At 45.5% G+C, this 18,074-nt stretch overlaps 3 protein-coding genes across 14 annotated transcripts in view; 2 read left to right on the forward strand and 1 right to left on the reverse strand.

The window, feature by feature from the left end:
* The window catches only part of LOC108097018 (uncharacterized protein CG43867), a 91,039-nt gene that overhangs the window by 41,974 nt on the left and 30,991 nt on the right, over positions 1 to 18,074 (reverse strand). The window lies entirely within an intron of this gene.
* Positions 2,783 to 3,523, forward strand: LOC108097030. Of its 2 annotated transcripts, none has more exons than XM_017199049.1 (2): positions 2,783 to 2,820; positions 3,005 to 3,523. In XM_017199049.1, the coding sequence occupies exon 2, from the start codon at positions 3,009 to 3,011 to the stop codon at positions 3,408 to 3,410; it is 402 nt and encodes a 133-aa protein (XP_017054538.1). In that variant the 5' UTR covers positions 2,783 to 2,820; positions 3,005 to 3,008; the 3' UTR covers positions 3,411 to 3,523. The 2 variants fall into 2 exon arrangements, with proteins under 2 accessions (XP_017054538.1, XP_017054536.1); XM_017199047.1 differs by having other exon boundaries at positions 2,808 to 2,856.
* Positions 16,407 to 17,581, forward strand: LOC108097026 (trypsin alpha-3). Its single transcript, XM_017199044.2, has one exon. It carries the CDS (start codon positions 16,500 to 16,502, stop codon positions 17,277 to 17,279), a length of 780 nt encoding a protein of 259 aa, XP_017054533.1. The 5' UTR covers positions 16,407 to 16,499; the 3' UTR covers positions 17,280 to 17,581.

The raw sequence follows: 18,074 nt of genomic DNA on the forward strand, positions 1-18,074 counted from the left end.
TTCACTTGAAAATATTTTTCTCCAGTTTTGCTTTTTCCATTTCTTTTTCATCCCTTCGCAGAAACAATCCCAAACATTTCTGTTTTCTGTTTGCACTTTGTTTAATCAATTTAATGAACCCGAAACGCAAAATTTTTCATGCCTCAATATGTCGAAAATTTGTCAATTAAGTCAACCCTTGAATCTCTGCCGAATCTCGAGCCCCTCTCACCCCTCTCGATTTCACGGAGCATATTTTCAAGGGGGGTTGGACGGGGGAGGAGGGCTTCGAGGCGAAGGGGGCTGTACGCACGCTGCATACATAAATCAATTTCAATTAACGTTAATTAAATACGCATCAAGTGGGCATGACCACAAAAGCAAAAGCAAAATCCGGGGGCAGTGGCCAAAAACCGAGAGGGGGGTGAATGACTAAAAAAGGGGGAGGATTGTTGTCAGGGGATCTGGGAAAAACAACGGAGGGTGGGCGGTTGGCTGGTGGGTAGTGGGTGGTGGGGTACATAAAAAAGGAGATTGAAGCGGGCGAATGAGAAACGCAGATTGGCAAAGAAACGGAGAAAGCTCCGAAAAGTATGCACTGCAAATTGAAAATGGAACTGCGTGAGTGGGGGGCGTCATCCGCCCACAAAGACACCCCAGTTCCATCCAACCATCACCCACCGCCCACCACCCCCTTTGCCACTCACTATTCCACGCGTCTGTTTTGCGGTTATGCGCTTGGCTTGTCACGAGCCACGAGACCAGCGCAAACTACATACAGACCCAGCAAAAAATAGGCAAAACAAAAAGTGGGAGCTTCAAAAATGATAGTAGGACTAGCAAATACCCTGGGGAGCAGGTTTTATAACCGGAAATAATACCGCAATTATTGCAAAAAAGCAGAGGGTACTATTTTTTAGCAACCTTCAGTTTCCAAGTATTTGAACAGTTTCGAAAAATAGAACAACCTTCCCTACTGGGTGTCCTACACACCGAACTCTCAAAATACGGTCAAACACACGCACAGACATAAACAAACACTCCAAATGGGAATAGCTAAAAATTCAGTTCTGAAACCGCAATGAAGCGGCTGGCCAGGGGAAAGCGGAGAGCTTTGCTCCCCGGAACCTAGGAACCCAAAAACCCGAACTCCCCGCAAGAACAACCGCAGCACATCTAACATTACACGAGTAGCAAAGTCTGTTCTCCCCCGGTTCCCCAAAGCTCCTCCACTCCCCCCCTCCTCGCCGGACAGTGCAGTTTTCCCCAGCAACAACCCCCAATTTTGGCCAGGGGCCTGCAAATGACATTGATATTTTTCTAGTTTGCCAGAGTCATCAGTTCTGGGGAATGTGGCCAGCCCCGAAAGAGTAAACATTTACATTTGAAAAGCCATGGCTTGAAGGTTGCCTCTGGATTCGGGATATTTAAAACCCATGATCGGTTTATCGGTTTTGGTTACTTTTTAAAGTGGATCAAATATTTTTAATCAATCCAGTCATGTTTTGTTATCATTACGAACTCTAGTTAACTTTAATTTGAACTCCCAAATAACTGGGTTTATATATATCAACACAAGCACCCGTCATTGGCTGTTTGTCATTATGGCAAACAGCTTTAAATTGGCAACTGGGTTCTAAAACACCACCCTACTCACTTTAGGGTGGACCGCTGTTGGGGGTAAATCATTCAAAAAAGTATGAATGTAAAATTAAATCCCCGGCGCCCCTCTGCGATGGCTGGAGATTTTTCTTTTCGGCTTTTGTATTCAGTTTCAACTTTCGTATAATTACAAAACTCATTAGTGCAGAAAGTTTTTGGTCGGGGGCCAGTTGGAAAGTATGCAATGCTAATTGAAATTGAAGTTGTTCGAGGCGGAGGTGGAGGTGGAGGAGACTGGTCCCAAAATCCCCGAAAAGTGGGATAAGCAAACAGCCCTCAGTTGTGTCGGGCGAGACTCACCAATCGAACTGCGGAGGAGTCGGGCCTATAAACACGGCTCTCTGGAGTTCCGCTCCGCTATTTATGGAGACATGCTTAGCTTGGGCCAGTGTCTGATGTTGGTTCTTTGCCTGCGGCGGCGCGACGAGGATCTGCGGTCCTTTGCCGGCCAACTGGTGGAGCAGCAGCAGTTGCCAGAGGTGAAGGATCTAGCTCCTCGCAGGAGCAGGAACCCCAGGTGCCGCTCTCATCGAAGGGCTTCCCATTCGCCTGCTCGTTTGGAAAGGGGAAGCATCTGTGCGGATGTACATCTTCGGCCGGATTCGGTGCAGGATACCATTGTACGGCGCACGAACAGGAGAAACTCTGGCGGTGCCATTGAAGTCCTCGCCACACATTCGGCTCCTGTTCCAGGACCGTCATCAGCAGAATCCACTTTGATGTGAGCGTCGTATGTCAAGCGCGTCGAATTCAATACGACACTGGTGTGAAATTTGCGTGCGGCCTCTGATTTGCATTCGCAAATTGGTAATACAATAGGTAGTCGGTGCTCGGGCTGCCGTTTTCCCCCACCAGCAGACCAACAAACCAACAGACGAACAGCCTGCTGATAATTTCGATAATATATGCACTGCTATTCCCTGGATGGAGGCTAGTGCATTTTCGAAATAACCATAAGTGACATCATTTTGCATAATACGAATAGGAGGACCCCGAAAACAATTGTTCGCAGAGGAGTTTAGTTTTCGAGAGGTTGACGCTGGTCTGGCGGGATTCCACCGAACACAACTGTACCCACACACTCCACACACTCGTCGACCAGGTGCTCGTAATTGCCGGCTATAAAAGCCAGCTGCTTTGGGCTGTACCGCCTCAGTTGGAGGCTCCCGGCGAGCAGCGGTGGGTAAATCAAAATAAATAATAGGGAATTAGCAGGTGAGACCCTAACTATCGGGTGCTTGGTAAACAGAATAATAAAGCGAAAGAAACAAGTTAACCGATGCAGGGTTCTGTGTTGTACATAATGTCTTTGTTTTACTTTCATTACAATTCTACCGATCTGACTACCGAATAACCCCAATAGGATCATGTGCCTCATCCTGTCGCTGGGCTGCTGTGGCTGCTCCTCTCCGAAGCCCTGCCACAAACAGAAACAGAAACAGAAACAAACGCAGGAGCAGATCTGCCAGCAGCAGACCAGCAACCACCACTCGGACAACATCCAACTGAACGAGACTCCGGCTCCTCCATCGCCGTCCAGCCAGGTGACCACCAGCCAGCCGTCGCTGCCCAGCATGAGTCCCAGCCTGATGGCCCTGCCCCACAGGATCGCCACGTCGAGCACCCTGAGCTCCTGGGCCGGCGAGGAGGAGCTCTACAACGTGGACGACTACGAGGATCGCACCCCCACCCGGTGGACGGCCTGGTGGCTCAAGGGAGCCTCCGTCAGCGATCAGGTGCTGGGCGGTCACTCCTCCGTGGTATCCTGAATCCGAACTTCGAACCGAATTGCTTAATTGAAATCTATTGGGATTCTCGAATTTTAAGCAAAGAATACTATAATAGCTTGTTTTACCACAATTTAATTCGGAAATGCCTTAAATGCTTCTGCGATGTTTTACTTATAAGCTTGGCTCTCTTTAAATATCCACAAAAATGGGCACTTTTTTTCCTTTTTAAACTGCCCAAGTCGCCTTCCCCCGAAGGAAACGCTCTGGCCCCTCGAAAAAAAAACGAGGAAAAGTGCAGGAATACAATCCGTTGGTCGTGTGCTCCTCTGCGAGTTGCCCCTTTGGTGCATGCATTTTTAAAATGAAATTACGCCACGTTTTGCGGGAGCCAGAGAGGTAAAGGATTCTTGCGGCTAAGACTGGGTAATACAAATTTGATTAGCTGCTTGTTTAACTTTAATTAAGTTGATTCCGCCGCACACACACACGGGAGAATTAATCAAATATTTAGAAGGCCCTTTTTCTCGTTTTCTCGTTTTCTCTGTGCAACTGCCGCAGGACATACGTATAGCTTTGCACTGGGCCCAATATTAACATTTTGGCTGAGCAAACTGGCAGGCGCAAACAAACAAACAAATGCCGGAATATTTATGATGATCATTAACACACAGGATACACAGGACGCACGGCATTAGTTCACAGGATGCGCCATCCTCCGGGAGCAGCCTTTGACGCCTGCGAACAAATTTGCACAGCCTGGAAGGTTCCAACGGTTTTCCAACGGGAGCTTAAGGACCTTAAGGATCTATCTGCAGGCTCCATTATGTCCCTGCCAAAGTGCTCCGACCTAAGCCATTATGGGCAACTTTGCCGAGATGACATTAAAATAAAAATCGAGAGCGTGTTAAATGATTTACAAAAGGGGTGGCGCGGTGGGGAAAACAATTTGGTGGCACTTTCAGTTTATGTCCTCTCAGCTCCTTGGCTTTTTCGAAAGCCATTTTTGTATTTTATGGTTTTTATGACTTTTCAATAAGTTTTTTCCCCAAGTCGAGATCCCATAACCCCGAGAGAACTTTTCTTCTCGAGCCATTAAAGTTGCCAAGTTTGATATCGACAAGATGTTGTATTGAAACGAGCACTCTCGATAACCCGCAAAACTAATGTTAATAGATAAAATATAAGCAGCTTTAAATTTGAACTTTTACCTTAAAGAGTAATTTCACAATTAGCAGCGAGTCGCCGGTATTCAATAACGATTTCCCCGGAAGCGATTGAAATTGCGGTTGGGTACGGATTGAACTTAGTTTCGGTGTCGTTTGGGGGGCTTTGGGATTGGCTTCCGAGTTCCGACTAATCGTTGACCATTAGACGCCAATGGCACTTTTATGCCACTTTAATAAACTTGGCAAGCTAACAAGTGTACGAAGAAGCGGGGGGAGCCACTTGTGCCGCAAAACTTTTCGCACGTTGCGACAAATGTCTTGAGCTGGAATCCTCCCCGGAGGATTTTATATGCCACAAGTTTATGTTTTTGGGGGGAAAAGGCAAGGGGTGACATGCATGGATACATGGATACATGGATACAGATATCAATAATCATTCTCCCCGACCGCAAAACTCTGAGAAGAGTTGTAATAACATAAGCAAGTGAAATGCATAAATAAACATTTGTGGGCAATGGAAGTTTTCCACCCTCCCGCAAACTATTCCATTTGTAAATTGATACAAATCGTTCAATAATCACGCAATTGCATTTTATTTCTTTCAAGGAAAAGCTATAGCAAGAGCGGCCAGCCAACTTTCCGGCACGTGTAGGATAGGTTGATGTTCTTGCAATGTGAGTAAGCTGGGGATGCTGCAAGGACATTCGTTCTGAACTATTGGATATCAGACAACGTAAATACCATTAAAAGCAGTTCGAACTTAAGCAAACTAAGATACACAGGAGAATATCGAGAGGAGTTAGAAGATCTCAGAATTTATTTTGTTAAGTTCTATTCAACGCGAGAATTGATCTTCTTCAAGGATGAGACGCTGTTCCGACAAAGCAGTTACTGTATCGAGCGCGATAATTCGGAATTCTGCCACGCCCACCACAAGCAGCGCCCTCGCAAGAACTCCTCCCACTTACAGAGTGTTATTTATCATGTGGCAAATGTTGTAATGCATTTTGTAATCGATACAAAGCAATCACAACGAATTGAAGCCAAAGCCGGGAGGGAAGCGTTGGGGGGGCAGGGACGTAGGCAAGGGGGTGAACCGTGCAAGGCACGTGACCAATCAAATGGGCGTGGCAGAGACGCACTGAAAAGGGGATCAAGCGGGGATGAAGGGGGATTGCGATTGTGTGTGTGCGTCCTAGAACGAACGTTGCTAAATTAATGGAGCGCAGAAAACTGAGGGGGTGAAGTTGAGCTGTAGTGACAGTGCCACGTATACGTATGCTTTACCCTGCCCCTCCTTTGCAATCATTAAATAACTCAAACCCAATTTGCTTGGCTTACAGAACTGAAATGAGCAATTCAAGAATAAAACCTATTTACTGACCACTCTGCAAATTGTTTATGGCAGTTTCTTAGATCAATAGAACTCCAAAAACGATAGAAAAAATCAAAACAACTGGCATGGTTAACTTTTCTAATAAAGTACTGTTTTCTCTTTATTTTACTTTTAAAGTTTTTAATGGGTCTAAATCCAATGCTTCAACGTCTGAAATTTATATACCGTTTATAGCTTTTTTAAGTGAGAGTAAATGGCGTTACTGTGCATGTTTTTTGACTGATAAGAGTGACAGAAACCTACATTTACAAACAGCAAACCATTTGCAATCCCCTCTGGCAAGGAAATTTCGCTAGCTCAGCATCCTTGTTGTGGGAAAGTGTGTGTGAGCAACCCGTATATACGTACGGCTGACAACGATTTAAATGTTTTCCGCTGAGCATTCGCTTTTCCACTTCTCCCCCTGTATTACCAGCTTTTGTCCCCGTCGCGACTAATCGGAGAAATCATAAATAATGCATAGGAAGCAAGTGAAACCCTTTGAAAATTGGATCGTTCCCAGGTATAATGGCACTTTTATGACTTCGTCCCTTTGCTCAACTTTTGCAACCCCTTCTCGGGCGTCATTAATTTGTAAGCTTAGAAAGTTTGCGCGAGGCGGGAAGTCAAAAAATGGGAAACGGATGGAAACCGAGGGGATAAGACGCCAAATCGAATCAGAAAACTTTAATGACTTTATGCGCCAAACTTGTTACGCAACTTGACCCCATATTTCCGCCTTTCCATTGGACGAAAAGGAGGAAAAGTTTTGCTGCAATTGCAACACGTTACTGAACAGAATTCAATTAATTAGCTGCCAATAGCTGAAGCTGTTGTTGTTTCACTAGCTGCACTCTTACTCCTTAGAATTTCTCCTTCCCCTTCCACTTTCCCGCATCTGCATCTCCATCATCAAGCTTTTCTTCATTTTCCCCCGTCACCATCATCGTTATTTTTTTTCAGCTGTGTCTAAATATTTGATGGAAAGACAAATGCTGGGTGCTGGTTCTGCTGTTTTTCCCACCTTTCTCCACTCAGCTGACCAAGCAGAGCTCTCTTTTTACTGATTTCTCCACGTCTCTCTCAACTGTTCACCGAGGTTTTATTTTCGTGCACTGCTTCATCAATTTATTAATTGCATTTGCTAATTGATTTGACACACACAAAGGAATCGGGTGCATCAGAAAAAAATATAAAATATAGAGTACGTTAGTTACAAGGAATGGAAAGTACGACTGTTGTTAATTGATTGATTCTAAACCAATTGTACGCAAAAAAAATAATATAATTCACAGGGGAAAAGATACCTCACTGGTATCCAAAACATAAAGGAATTTTAAGTTTTAGGTTGGGTCACTTTAAGTCTCCCATCTACTGGTATTCAGCTTTCAGAGCCAGAGAACCAACTCCGCACAACCAAGCCCTCGACAATCGAGACAAAGTATTTACTGGTGAACCCAGTTCCAAATCTGCCCCAAAGCCAATGAATCCATTGGCAACTAGGACCACTCGCATGCAAATCTGGAGCAGCTTTGTCCGACCTCCTCAACCTCCTCATCGGCACAACACAACACAACACAACACAACACTCCTGCTTAGGTCGACCTCCACTGGGTCATGCATAAATCATGGGAGAAGGAGTTAAACAGAAGGCTGGGGGCCATCGTCAAGGGTTGAGAAAGTGGCAAACTTTCGCTTTTGTTTAGGCTTCTCGTCTTTGACTTTCGGTTGAGATTTGGAATCGATAGCCTGGCTTGTTGTTTAGGCCACCACAGCGTCCGATTTCTGGAGATAAGCGAGGGGCGGACGAAACGTTTTGCACGCCACAAAAGCCTGCTTAGCTTATTTATTATTTACACGAAACGTGAAACGTGTATGTATAAAAAAAAATAAAAAAAAAACCAGAAAAGTCGAAAAGGGCAAGAGGAAAAGTCTTCCAAGGAAAAGCGAGAAAATCTCCAAGTATATATGTGTGTGTGTGTGTGTGCGTGTGTGGAGCTGGTATTTTATGGTTGATTTGATTGCTTTATGCACCCAGTGAGTGGCCGCATGAATTTCAAATGAGTTGTTTGCCGCCTTGCCCCGTTTACTCTTCGTCGTTTCGTTGTTTTTTCTTATCTCTTTTGTATTGTATTGTTTCTATGTAACTATGCACACTATTTGGCACTGCCAGAGCTCCAGAAATAAGTTTCTGTTAAAGAATATTTAAAAATCGACAAATCCACCCGCAAACCAGCTCGCCAACCCCAACGGAATTCTATAATTTTCTAATGCTTTTGACTAATGCCGCTGGCAAAAGCCAAGTCAAGTAAAACGTCGACTCTGAAGCTTTCGAAATGTTGAGACACGACCGCAGAGCAGTCATTATCCTGGACGAAATGCGGATGGGAACCGAGGGGCAGCAGCAGCACCTTGCGGTATGTTGCTGCCACATAACGTGTTGCACACGTTCCAACAAAGAGCCAGGGGGTTGCAGGTATGGAGGTATGAGTATGGGTAAGCTGGGTCAGTATTCCCGTGTACGTATATGTGGGGTTTTCCCACAGTAATTTGAAATTCATGCGCTTCGTATGTGGAATAAATTCAAGATTTTGATTTGCTGCTACGTGCGGCAAGCTGTTCTTTCTTCGCACTCGCCACCTTCTGTGCAATTGGAGGTGTGAAATCGCACATAAAGGATAATAAAAGTGAAAAGCGTGAGAGCCTGTCAGGCCCTATAAAAAAGACAGACGAAAATGGGGCAGAACAGAACAGAACAGAACTGAGCAGAAGCAGAAGCAGCAGCAGCTGTGGGTTGCGCATTGGGTTTTTGGGAGAATAAAAATATAGGTATAAATACAGCCAAGGCTTCGGGTGATGAGTCAAAAATAATAAAACAGGAACAGTGCTCTTCCACATAGTTTCTAGATTTCTTTAAAACCGTTTGTGGCAGAGACAGTTGCGATTGCCTTTCCATACAATTAAGTTGAAACTACAAACAACAAGTTACAAGATAGAAGATGGCGATTCCCAAAAGATCTCTGGAGAGCCCACTGATTGCCGGAGCTTAAAACACTTGTCCCGCAACTTGCACACGTTTATTGGTTGTTCATCTATGAAATTAAAGTTTATCCTCACGCGCTCCCCCGACTGACGTTCCCCTAGCAAGTCTGGCCCCAAAGCAAATCATCATTTAGTGACTCCCCAGGGCAGGATCAAACGCACACATGGCCACGGAGAGCGGCACAAACACAGGGAAATATGCTGATTACGAGACGATGTGTGTGTGTGTGTTTGTGTGTGCATGTGCCTGTGACTATGTGAAAGTAAGCAAATTTCAATGACGTTACTGTTATTTATGCCATTCGAAAAGTAATTTATAGCATTTAACGCCTAAAAGCACACTTGTGATTTTGGCTATTTGCGAGGGGTTCGAATCCGAGGCAGATGGGATGCCAACGATTGCGATTTCGAAGGGCAACATAGACAAGTGAGTTAAGTCGTACTGCACTCCAGTTTGGGAACAATTTTGGGGGGAACAGCAGTCGCGTAAAGCAGCAAAAGTAAAGTGCCCACTACAGGAAAATAAGCCTTTCGAGCGGATTCAGGTATTATTCTTCCGAAAAGTACCTTTCGCTCTCTCTGATAAATAATAAATAAACATTGAAAGATTACTTGAAGATCTTAAACAAATAACATGTTACAGTTTAAGGAACTTATTTATACATTTCCAAAATAAGCTTTCGGCGTATTCAAATTCGGAACACCCGAATGCCAAACGTCTGCGGGGTATCATCGGGCGGGAGAAGTGAAAAAAATACATGTCAATGACTTTACAGAAAGCGGAAACTCATAAAGATAAGTGTTGACATGGCTGCCAACATGGCCGTCCTCTCATTCACCTCCGACCCCTCACTTCCTGTGTGCTCCTTCTTCTTCTTCTTCTTCTTCTCTAAGTGGCATCTGTCGCCTCGTATTTGTGTCACTCACTCACACTCGAGCATATGCATGCGTGTGTGTGGGTGTGCGTAAGTCGCACTTTCTTAAATGTCCTTTGCTTTTATTTCCCCGCTCAAGGAGAAGCTGGAGTGTGAGAATACATGAAAGCCGGGGGTAAGGATACTTTTCGATATACGAGTATACATACCTACCCACCTACCCATTAGAAAACTGTGGTGTTTTGGGTTACCAAATATGAATTGTCCCTTCACAAAAGTAAAATCTCTAATTATGTGGGTCTCTGCCCCGGAAGCTTTGAGATCCCTCCTCCCCCCAGCACCAATCTCTCTACGTATATTATAGTACATCTCTGTCGAGTTCGAAGCTTATTTGTGGCTTATATTCCCGCCATGAGTTATGAGCCTGGCGTCTATCGGCATTATTATTATTATTATTACTATACCCATGGCTGGCAATTAAACTTTCGCAGCTCTACTCGTTCGCATTGGTATGCGTACGCCATGTGCACAGCGGATCTGGGGGATCTGGGGGATCGGGGTCACCACTTGTGGTTCGTTGGCCCGGCTAATTAATGTTATCGCATTTCATGCATCGCTTGCTAATAGTTATCGATAAATATTTCACTGTCTGACAGCGACAACGACAAAAACTGCGGCATTTGGTTTAGATTTCCTTGTTGCGCCCTTTTCCTTTCCTTTCCTTTTTCACTCCTTTTGTGTTGTGGGTATTATTTAATTTACAGGCCGTTCGAAAAGGGGAGGCAACCGGAAACCGTTTACAGTTTGTTATGCGGTTCACCGGCTGGAGACCGAGGCTCCGATTCCGTATTCCCGAAGCGCTTTATTTATGTAATTTATGGCTAATGTCAAGGCAATTGCCGCTGATTGATTGTTGCGGAGGGGGCGGAAGTGATGGAGGGACCATTGATTAACTTAGACCACCAAGTGGTGCAGAACTAATGCACCACAAAGTACAGTTCCTTTAAAGTTTCCCTTTCATTAAAGCAAATAAATTAAACTTAAACAAAACATACTAAGAAATGTTGTCATTGGAACGGTTTATGAATTCTAGTTGTGGAATCCTGGTGCTTAAAGTATCTTTTTCAGTGGACGTAGGGGCTTTCCTCTCCGGAACGGGCCTTAATTAAAAGCAGCAAATGAAATGCACCTCACTGGCCTGGCCAACTTTCCAAATGCCGAAAAAAAGGGAAATATAAAATAAAGTATAGAAGAGAAGAGAAACGGAAGCCGAGGAGTTGCGAAAAAAGGGACGAAAATAATTACGCAGTTCCGGGAAAGCAGGAGAGATTTTTAGCTTTTTGGACTTTTATGCGCGATCCTTTTGGCGCATAACAAAGATTTATGCCCCGACTGAAGGTAAAACATAAATTTTATGCGCCTAAAAGTGGTCAAAAGCAGAAGCGGAAAGCAAACAACGTGTGCCAAGTGGGCTGCGGTGCGGCATTAAGGCGAAAACTTTATGCCCCCGCTCGAAATTCGGCTTAAACTTTCCACTCCTATCCGAATGTATGTTGTTCTTATTGCCGCGGTTGCATGATACGGGAATTTCTGCGGCTGCCACACACTCACACACACACACACACACACTCGCTCCTAACTTTCTCTCCCAGGAACAGTTTTCCAGGCAAAAAATGTATTCAGGAAACTTGAGTATTTAACCGTAAGTGGTAATAATTACGACTCCCGGATACGAGGCGCTCCGCCGGAGTTACAGAAGGCGGCTCCAAAATGGCGACTGGCTTACAGTTACGTTCAGCTGCACACAAGTAAATTAAGTTTAATTGGATTAAAATTATACAAAATTATACGGAAGCTCTGGTTTGGCTGGACATGGCCCGCGAAAATCTCCATAAAGCACAGTGAACCGGGGATGGAGATTATGGCTTTTCGGTAGCACATGAGGCAAACTTGATTATGAAATTAAAGCCGTGTCAGGCTGGAATAAATTGTACAGTTTGTTTCGCTTATAAAACTTATGAAGCGTATAGATCACTTGTTTCTCAGTCTCGTAGCAAGGCAAAAAAATAAATACAGGTGCCTCTGGTATACAAAATAGACGCTTCTCCCCTCAGCCAGGAACAAGCAAAAAAAAAGTTTTCTAATCAACAATCGTGACACGCCCACCCACGCCCACTCCCACTCCCACTCCCACATTCAATCCACTCCAGCTGCACTGCTTTATAATGCAAATGTAAAATTCTATTAGGGCGAAAGTACGCTTCATTTAATTTACGAGCCAATTTGCCGCCTGCGGAGCAGAGGGAGCCTTTGCCTTTGCCTTTGCCATTGCCATTGCCCCAGGAATGTTGACAAATTCCACAATATGTTTTCTATGGCGCACTTTTTGGCCTTTTTGGCCTCTTTGGCTCCTACCCCAAAAAACTCCCCAGTGCACTATTCGGATTTGAGTGGAGCTTGCACTCTGTCGGCGCTGCAAAGAATGCTTTAATTTTATGACACCAACACAGCCTCAGCCCCAGCCCCAGCCTCAGCATTCATCCCCAATGCTCTTTACTGAAATATTATGCAACAAAGTTGATGAATTTTTAGCCTGACAAAACTTCGCCGCTGCACAGGGACTGCGCATTAAGCGAATTCCGGATCCCGGCTAGGATAAGCTTCGGGATAAGGAGCCAAGGAGCAGAGGGGAGTGTGACTCTCTGCCCTTTTGGCATTGTATCAGGTGTTTACCAGACTCAGGCACACACACACACACACACACACACACACAGACATAGATGGAAAGCCAAGACGCTGTAGCGGCAACAAAGGCAAAAAATATTATAATAGCAATTGAGAATTGCTGATGAGCTCTGCCTTCGGGCTCAGGTTTCCCGTTCTGCCCGTCCTGCCTTTTCGGCAAACTGTCAACTCACAACAACGTGCACTGGACAAAAATGGGGTATTACTCTTAAAAGTGCTTTCCAACCTCTAAATTATACGTCTTACCATATCATCTGAAATGAAATGAAGATGCATTATGAAATAAACAGCGAATTAGAGCAAAACAGTTTCTAATTTTAAAGCCATCTGTAGTTGGGGTCGACTTTTTTCCGAGCGCATAAAACGGAGCCGGCGCTCTCCTCTCTTTGCGCAGACTTTATGCCGAGGGAGCATTTTAATTATTCAACATTGTTGACAAAGTTTCCCCTGCGTGCGAGTCAACGGGACGGGACGGGACGGCTGTCGAGCAATATGATTTGATGCTTGAGCAGTCAAAAGTTGGCCCACAACAACGACAAAGGGCGGCAAAAGCAAAAATTCTGCTCTATGCCAGCAGAGTGGAGTGAGTGCCTCCAGTTAGATGGTCATTTTGAACAAAATTGCTCGAGGCAATGGGTATTGATCAAATGGCTTTCAAAGGAGGGCCTACAACAGGCGGAAGAAAAAACTAAAAAGCTTTAAAACCAAAGAATGCAATATACCTAAACAGGATTTACCCAGCAATCAAGAGCAATTATGATCTTGACAACACGTTGTACGTGTCAATTAGGCTGGAAACCTGTTACTGTTATCGCTCATCGTTTCAGTTAACGCCGTAGACCAAATTGGTAGCGACTGCGTTTTAATTTCTTTACACCACTCCCCGTGGACCGTAGACCGTAGACCGGCCAAACAGGAGCGGTCAGAAACGAGGACCAAACTGTCCAAAAAGCCGGAAATGGAAGGAGCAAAGCTTCAGTTCAGAATCGGCCAAACATTTTTGAACGACGCGCTTCAATAATTCTGTTTACCCATTCAGCAATGGGGGGCGGCATGTGGGTGAGTGCTCAAAAAAAGAGGACAGGGGGAGGCGGGTAGGCGGGTGGGGGAAATACGGAGACCGAGAACCGCATATACGTACAGAGTGCAGGCGAAGCAAACATGTTTCGAGTGGCTTTTGCGGCATTGACGCGAAGACAAAAAAATGGGCAAACTGCATGCAGCAGGCAGTAGCCACAGAAGCTGTTGCAGAGCCATAAAATGGGGGAACAAACAAAATGGCGAAAATTCTCGTCAGGACCTTGCGATACTTAGTGTCAGCAGGGTAGTCAGGATGCTAAACTATCTCAAGAGTCAAAAATTACAATTACAATAGTCGCAAATAAGCTGGCAATTTATAATATTATGAATAGTTATCAATATACATATATATTATAGACTATTTATGTTATGGAAATGCAGGGATAAAACCGTCACCAGGCAATTTCGAGAGGTATATCCTGTGCAGTTGCTGCCTGCCAGAAAAACCGAGGCCAGCCGTGGGCCATATGAAAAATGACAATGCAATTGTTTGCCATTGGCAAGCCTCTTTCCACGCGCCTCCATCGCAACCACACTGCCAACTCACCCATTCACCCACTCACCCACTCACACCACCGAAAAGTCAAACCAAAGCCATGCAAATGTGGCTGCGGAACAGAATGGAATGGAATGGAACGCCGGCCGGAAGTGCCGGCAAGAAGAAGAGCAGGCGCAATAGGCCAAAAGAGCCGCAGAACCCTCACAACAGACTGCCTGGCGTCATCGTCATCGTCGTCGCCGTCGTCGTCGTCGTCGTCATCGTCATTTCCAAGTGGCGCGGCCATTATCGATTAAAAAATTTCTGTGGTGCAGCAGGTGGAAAGAGGTCAGCAGGAGTGTATGCATACACAGGGAAAAACTCAAACACTCTTCAACGTTCACAACTTCAGTAGCCAAGCAGTTTCAAAAGTTGTGTAGTTATAACACGCAGTACATAAGTCAGAACGGACTGAATCTTACGGATATATCAGAAAGCTTTCATTGGAGAGATCTTCAATATCGAATTAAGTTTCATCAAAATCAAACGACTATATCAAATAGCTGTCATAGAAAAAGCAATATGAAAAATTTTAAAAATCACTATAGATTTTGGATGAGTCTACTCGTTATCTACCTTTAAGTTTCAACTGCAAAAGGCTCTATCAGCTTCCTTTCTTGTTTTGATATATGTGCTAATATCAAGGAATATCTATCGACCAAATCAATCTGTAGTTTTTCTCTCTACGTGCAGGTTGCTCGTAAGGGGGCAATTGTGCAGCCCTGGCACTGCACTTTTTCTGATTAACTGTTGCATAATTTTTGGGGCTGTGGTTTTTCTTTGTGCCGGACGACCTGCTAATTGAATTTGCATGACAAATCAGGGCACTCATTCCAATGAATGGCGAATTGTGAGTGCGAATATGAACGGGCGAATGTGAAAAGTGGGTGAGGATGTGAAAGGAGGGCTTGAAAGTTACTTAAAAATGTGTGCGGCGCCCAAAAAGCAGAGCGCTCAAACAAATGGCGAGAGAAAAGGAAGGCGGCACACACACAATAGACTTGCATATTTAAGCACAACACTTATATGCTATATGTGTCGGAGCCCCCAACTTTTTGGCAGCATTTCGGCGGCAGCAGCAGCGAGCCAAACAATGAGGCTTTTGTATGCCACAGCGCGTTTGCCTCTTTTTTTTATTCCGCTGCCCTCGCGGAGGAAGACACGCATATGCCACACATACGTGGCCCATTGTTTGTACTCGCATTGAACCCGAGACTGGGGTTGCCAAGCCAAAGGATGTGTGGAGAAAGGTCGAGCAGAGAAAGACGGGCGAGCTCTCTGCTCGGGGGGTTTTCATTTTCGCCTCAAATCTAAGAATAATAGCCGCCTTGATTACATTCACGCCGCTTTATGACGAGAGAGAAAAAATAAGTAACCAGTGGAGAAAATACATGTCGACGAAGAACAAATACGATGAAGCTGGAGGGAGTGGGTGGATGGAAGGGAAAGCACTGTGAAACAATTCCTCACAAATAATGCCGTTTCTGAAGATTTTAAGAAATAAACAGTTCGATGATTTGGCAATAAAAACCGAATACGTATTCGTACGATAACAAGAGGAAGCGATTATTTCAAGAGTAGGTTAATCGATTAATAACAAGAGGTTATCGAAGCGATAACAAGCGATTAATACAAGTGGAAAGAAGGAAGAAATATCAGCGAGGTCCCAACCACTTCTTTGGCCCCTGTGGCCCACTATGCGCTTTCGGCTGGGCTCAAATGAAAAGAAATGAAATTAAGTGGCATGTTGTTGCTTGTTCGCCTCAGCGTGCGAGGATGTGGGAATGTGGCCACGCATGACCAAGCTGCAATCACCCCCGCAACCCCCAGAGCCACCCGCAAACAGACGGAGACTGACTGCCACTCCGGCTCTACACTGTAAGCCTGTTAAACATTTCAAGTGTTAATTGTGTGCGAACAACAATAACAGCGGGCGTGGGCGTGGGTGTGGAATTCGGTGGGGGAATTGAGATGGGAGGCGGGGCTGACAGGCTGCCGTGATTGGAACTAAAGGTTGTTTTGCTTGGATATTTACTTGTGCTGTTTTCATACTCAACAGTATGAACATAAGTGGTTCAAGAGGTTACACAGAATCAAGTAGTAACGACATCCCGTATGTATAGACTATATAGTATCCATCTCATTTGAAAACAAAACTAACCAAGCAACCAACCAACTTGGACTAGTATTTTTTAGCCAGCTCATGATCTGCCATGATCTTTTGCAACCGCATCGAATGCGAATCTCCACGGCTTGCACTCCCATATCCGATCGCATCCGATAGACTTTTCCGGCAGTTTCGAAGCGATGGAGTTCGCGGTGGAGTCGGTGCAGCTTCTCCTACTCATAGGCGTGATCAGATGTGGCAGAGCCCTTCATCTGGGGACACCGGTGCAGCAGCAGAGTTTCGGGTACGTGCTGCAGATCTACGATCCCAGATTCCTGGCGGCGGGATCCCTGTTCAGTGCGCGCTACGTCTTGACGGTGGCGCACTGCTTCAGGAAGAACACCAAGCCGGAGCAGCTGACAGTGCGAGCGGGTCACGACCGGATAGCCAGGGAGTTCGGCAAAGGCAGGCCGGTGGCAGGGCTGCTGCGCCACCCGAGGTTCTCGCCTCAGACCCTGCGCAACGACATCGCCGTGCTGAGGGTCAAGGTGGCCATTGGGTTCTCGCGCTCGGTCAACTACATACCCCTGTGCTCGCTGGCCGTGAGGCGAGGAAGCGTCGAACCGCCACCGGTGGTCGCAGGCTGGAGCCTGATGAACATCAACCAGCCGCTGAAGTCGATTAGCGTCACGGTGGAGCCGGACAAGAGCTGTCTACCCTGGTTCGCCCAGCTCCCAGCCGGCGTCTTTTGCGCCTCGACTGAGCGGGAGCGGGGGGAAGGTCTGTGCTACGGCGACTCGGGGGATCCCCTGATCAGCAGCGACGAGGTCTGCGGCCTGGCAATTGGCTTTCGCCGGTGCGGGGACAAGCGGTATCCCGCCCTCTTCACGGACGTCCACTACCATCGCAACTTTATCGCCCAAGCCGTACTCACATTGGACAGGGTAACGGCGAAAACGACGAAAGGGTCAAAGGGTTGACTCGTCCATTAACTCAGCATATTAACGCCAAATGGATCACGTAATACATAACCGGCTGCAGCTGAATGAAGGCTATTTATGGTTGAAACACGTCTGGAGGACTCACCTGCAAGGAAATAGACAAAGGAAAATTCAATCACAATCGAATAAAAACAGAACAAGGCGCAAAGGGAAATTCGTTTAATAAATTACATGGTATTGTGTAAAAATAAAGAGCGGGTAAGCCAAGGCTACGCTAAATATTCCATTGCGGAATAAAATCTTTTATTGCCAGGCCTTTAAAAATGTTCCCGTTTTCACTAGTTTGACCTTTTATTCTTTTCATTTTCTATTCCCGATGGGAAACCAATTTGCTCCTTACATAAAAATCAACAAAAGAGCCGAAAAGTTCGTGTTGGATTGCTAAGTTGGAAATTAAGAGCTGGGGAGTTTCCATGGCATGTTTGATCGCTCAAAAATCACAACACATAACCCATTAACCCACCGTTGCCCAACTGTGGATGTGAAATGAAAATGGCGACGGCGACGACAATTTCCATACAATTTTCCCTGGGTTTCTCTTTTCTTTTCTGGTTTTTTTTTTGTGCCTGCCCTGCTCAGAAAGAACATTTACATAATGAATTCATATGTTTAATAAAATCTACACGTGAACATGAATATACAACGTGGCAGCGACGAGGCGAGGGGAAGGAGTCGCACAACACGACAACCTGAATCCTGCGAGTCCTGTGAATCCTGGGCTCCGCACAAAAGTATGCAACGCAAGTGAGGAAAAGCAGCGGGAAAAAAGCTGGC

The sequence above is a fragment of the Drosophila ficusphila genome, unplaced genomic scaffold (assembly GCF_018152265.1).
Source record: "Drosophila ficusphila isolate 14025-0441.05 unplaced genomic scaffold, ASM1815226v1 contig_198, whole genome shotgun sequence".
NCBI classification, from domain to species: domain Eukaryota; kingdom Metazoa; phylum Arthropoda; class Insecta; order Diptera; family Drosophilidae; genus Drosophila; species Drosophila ficusphila.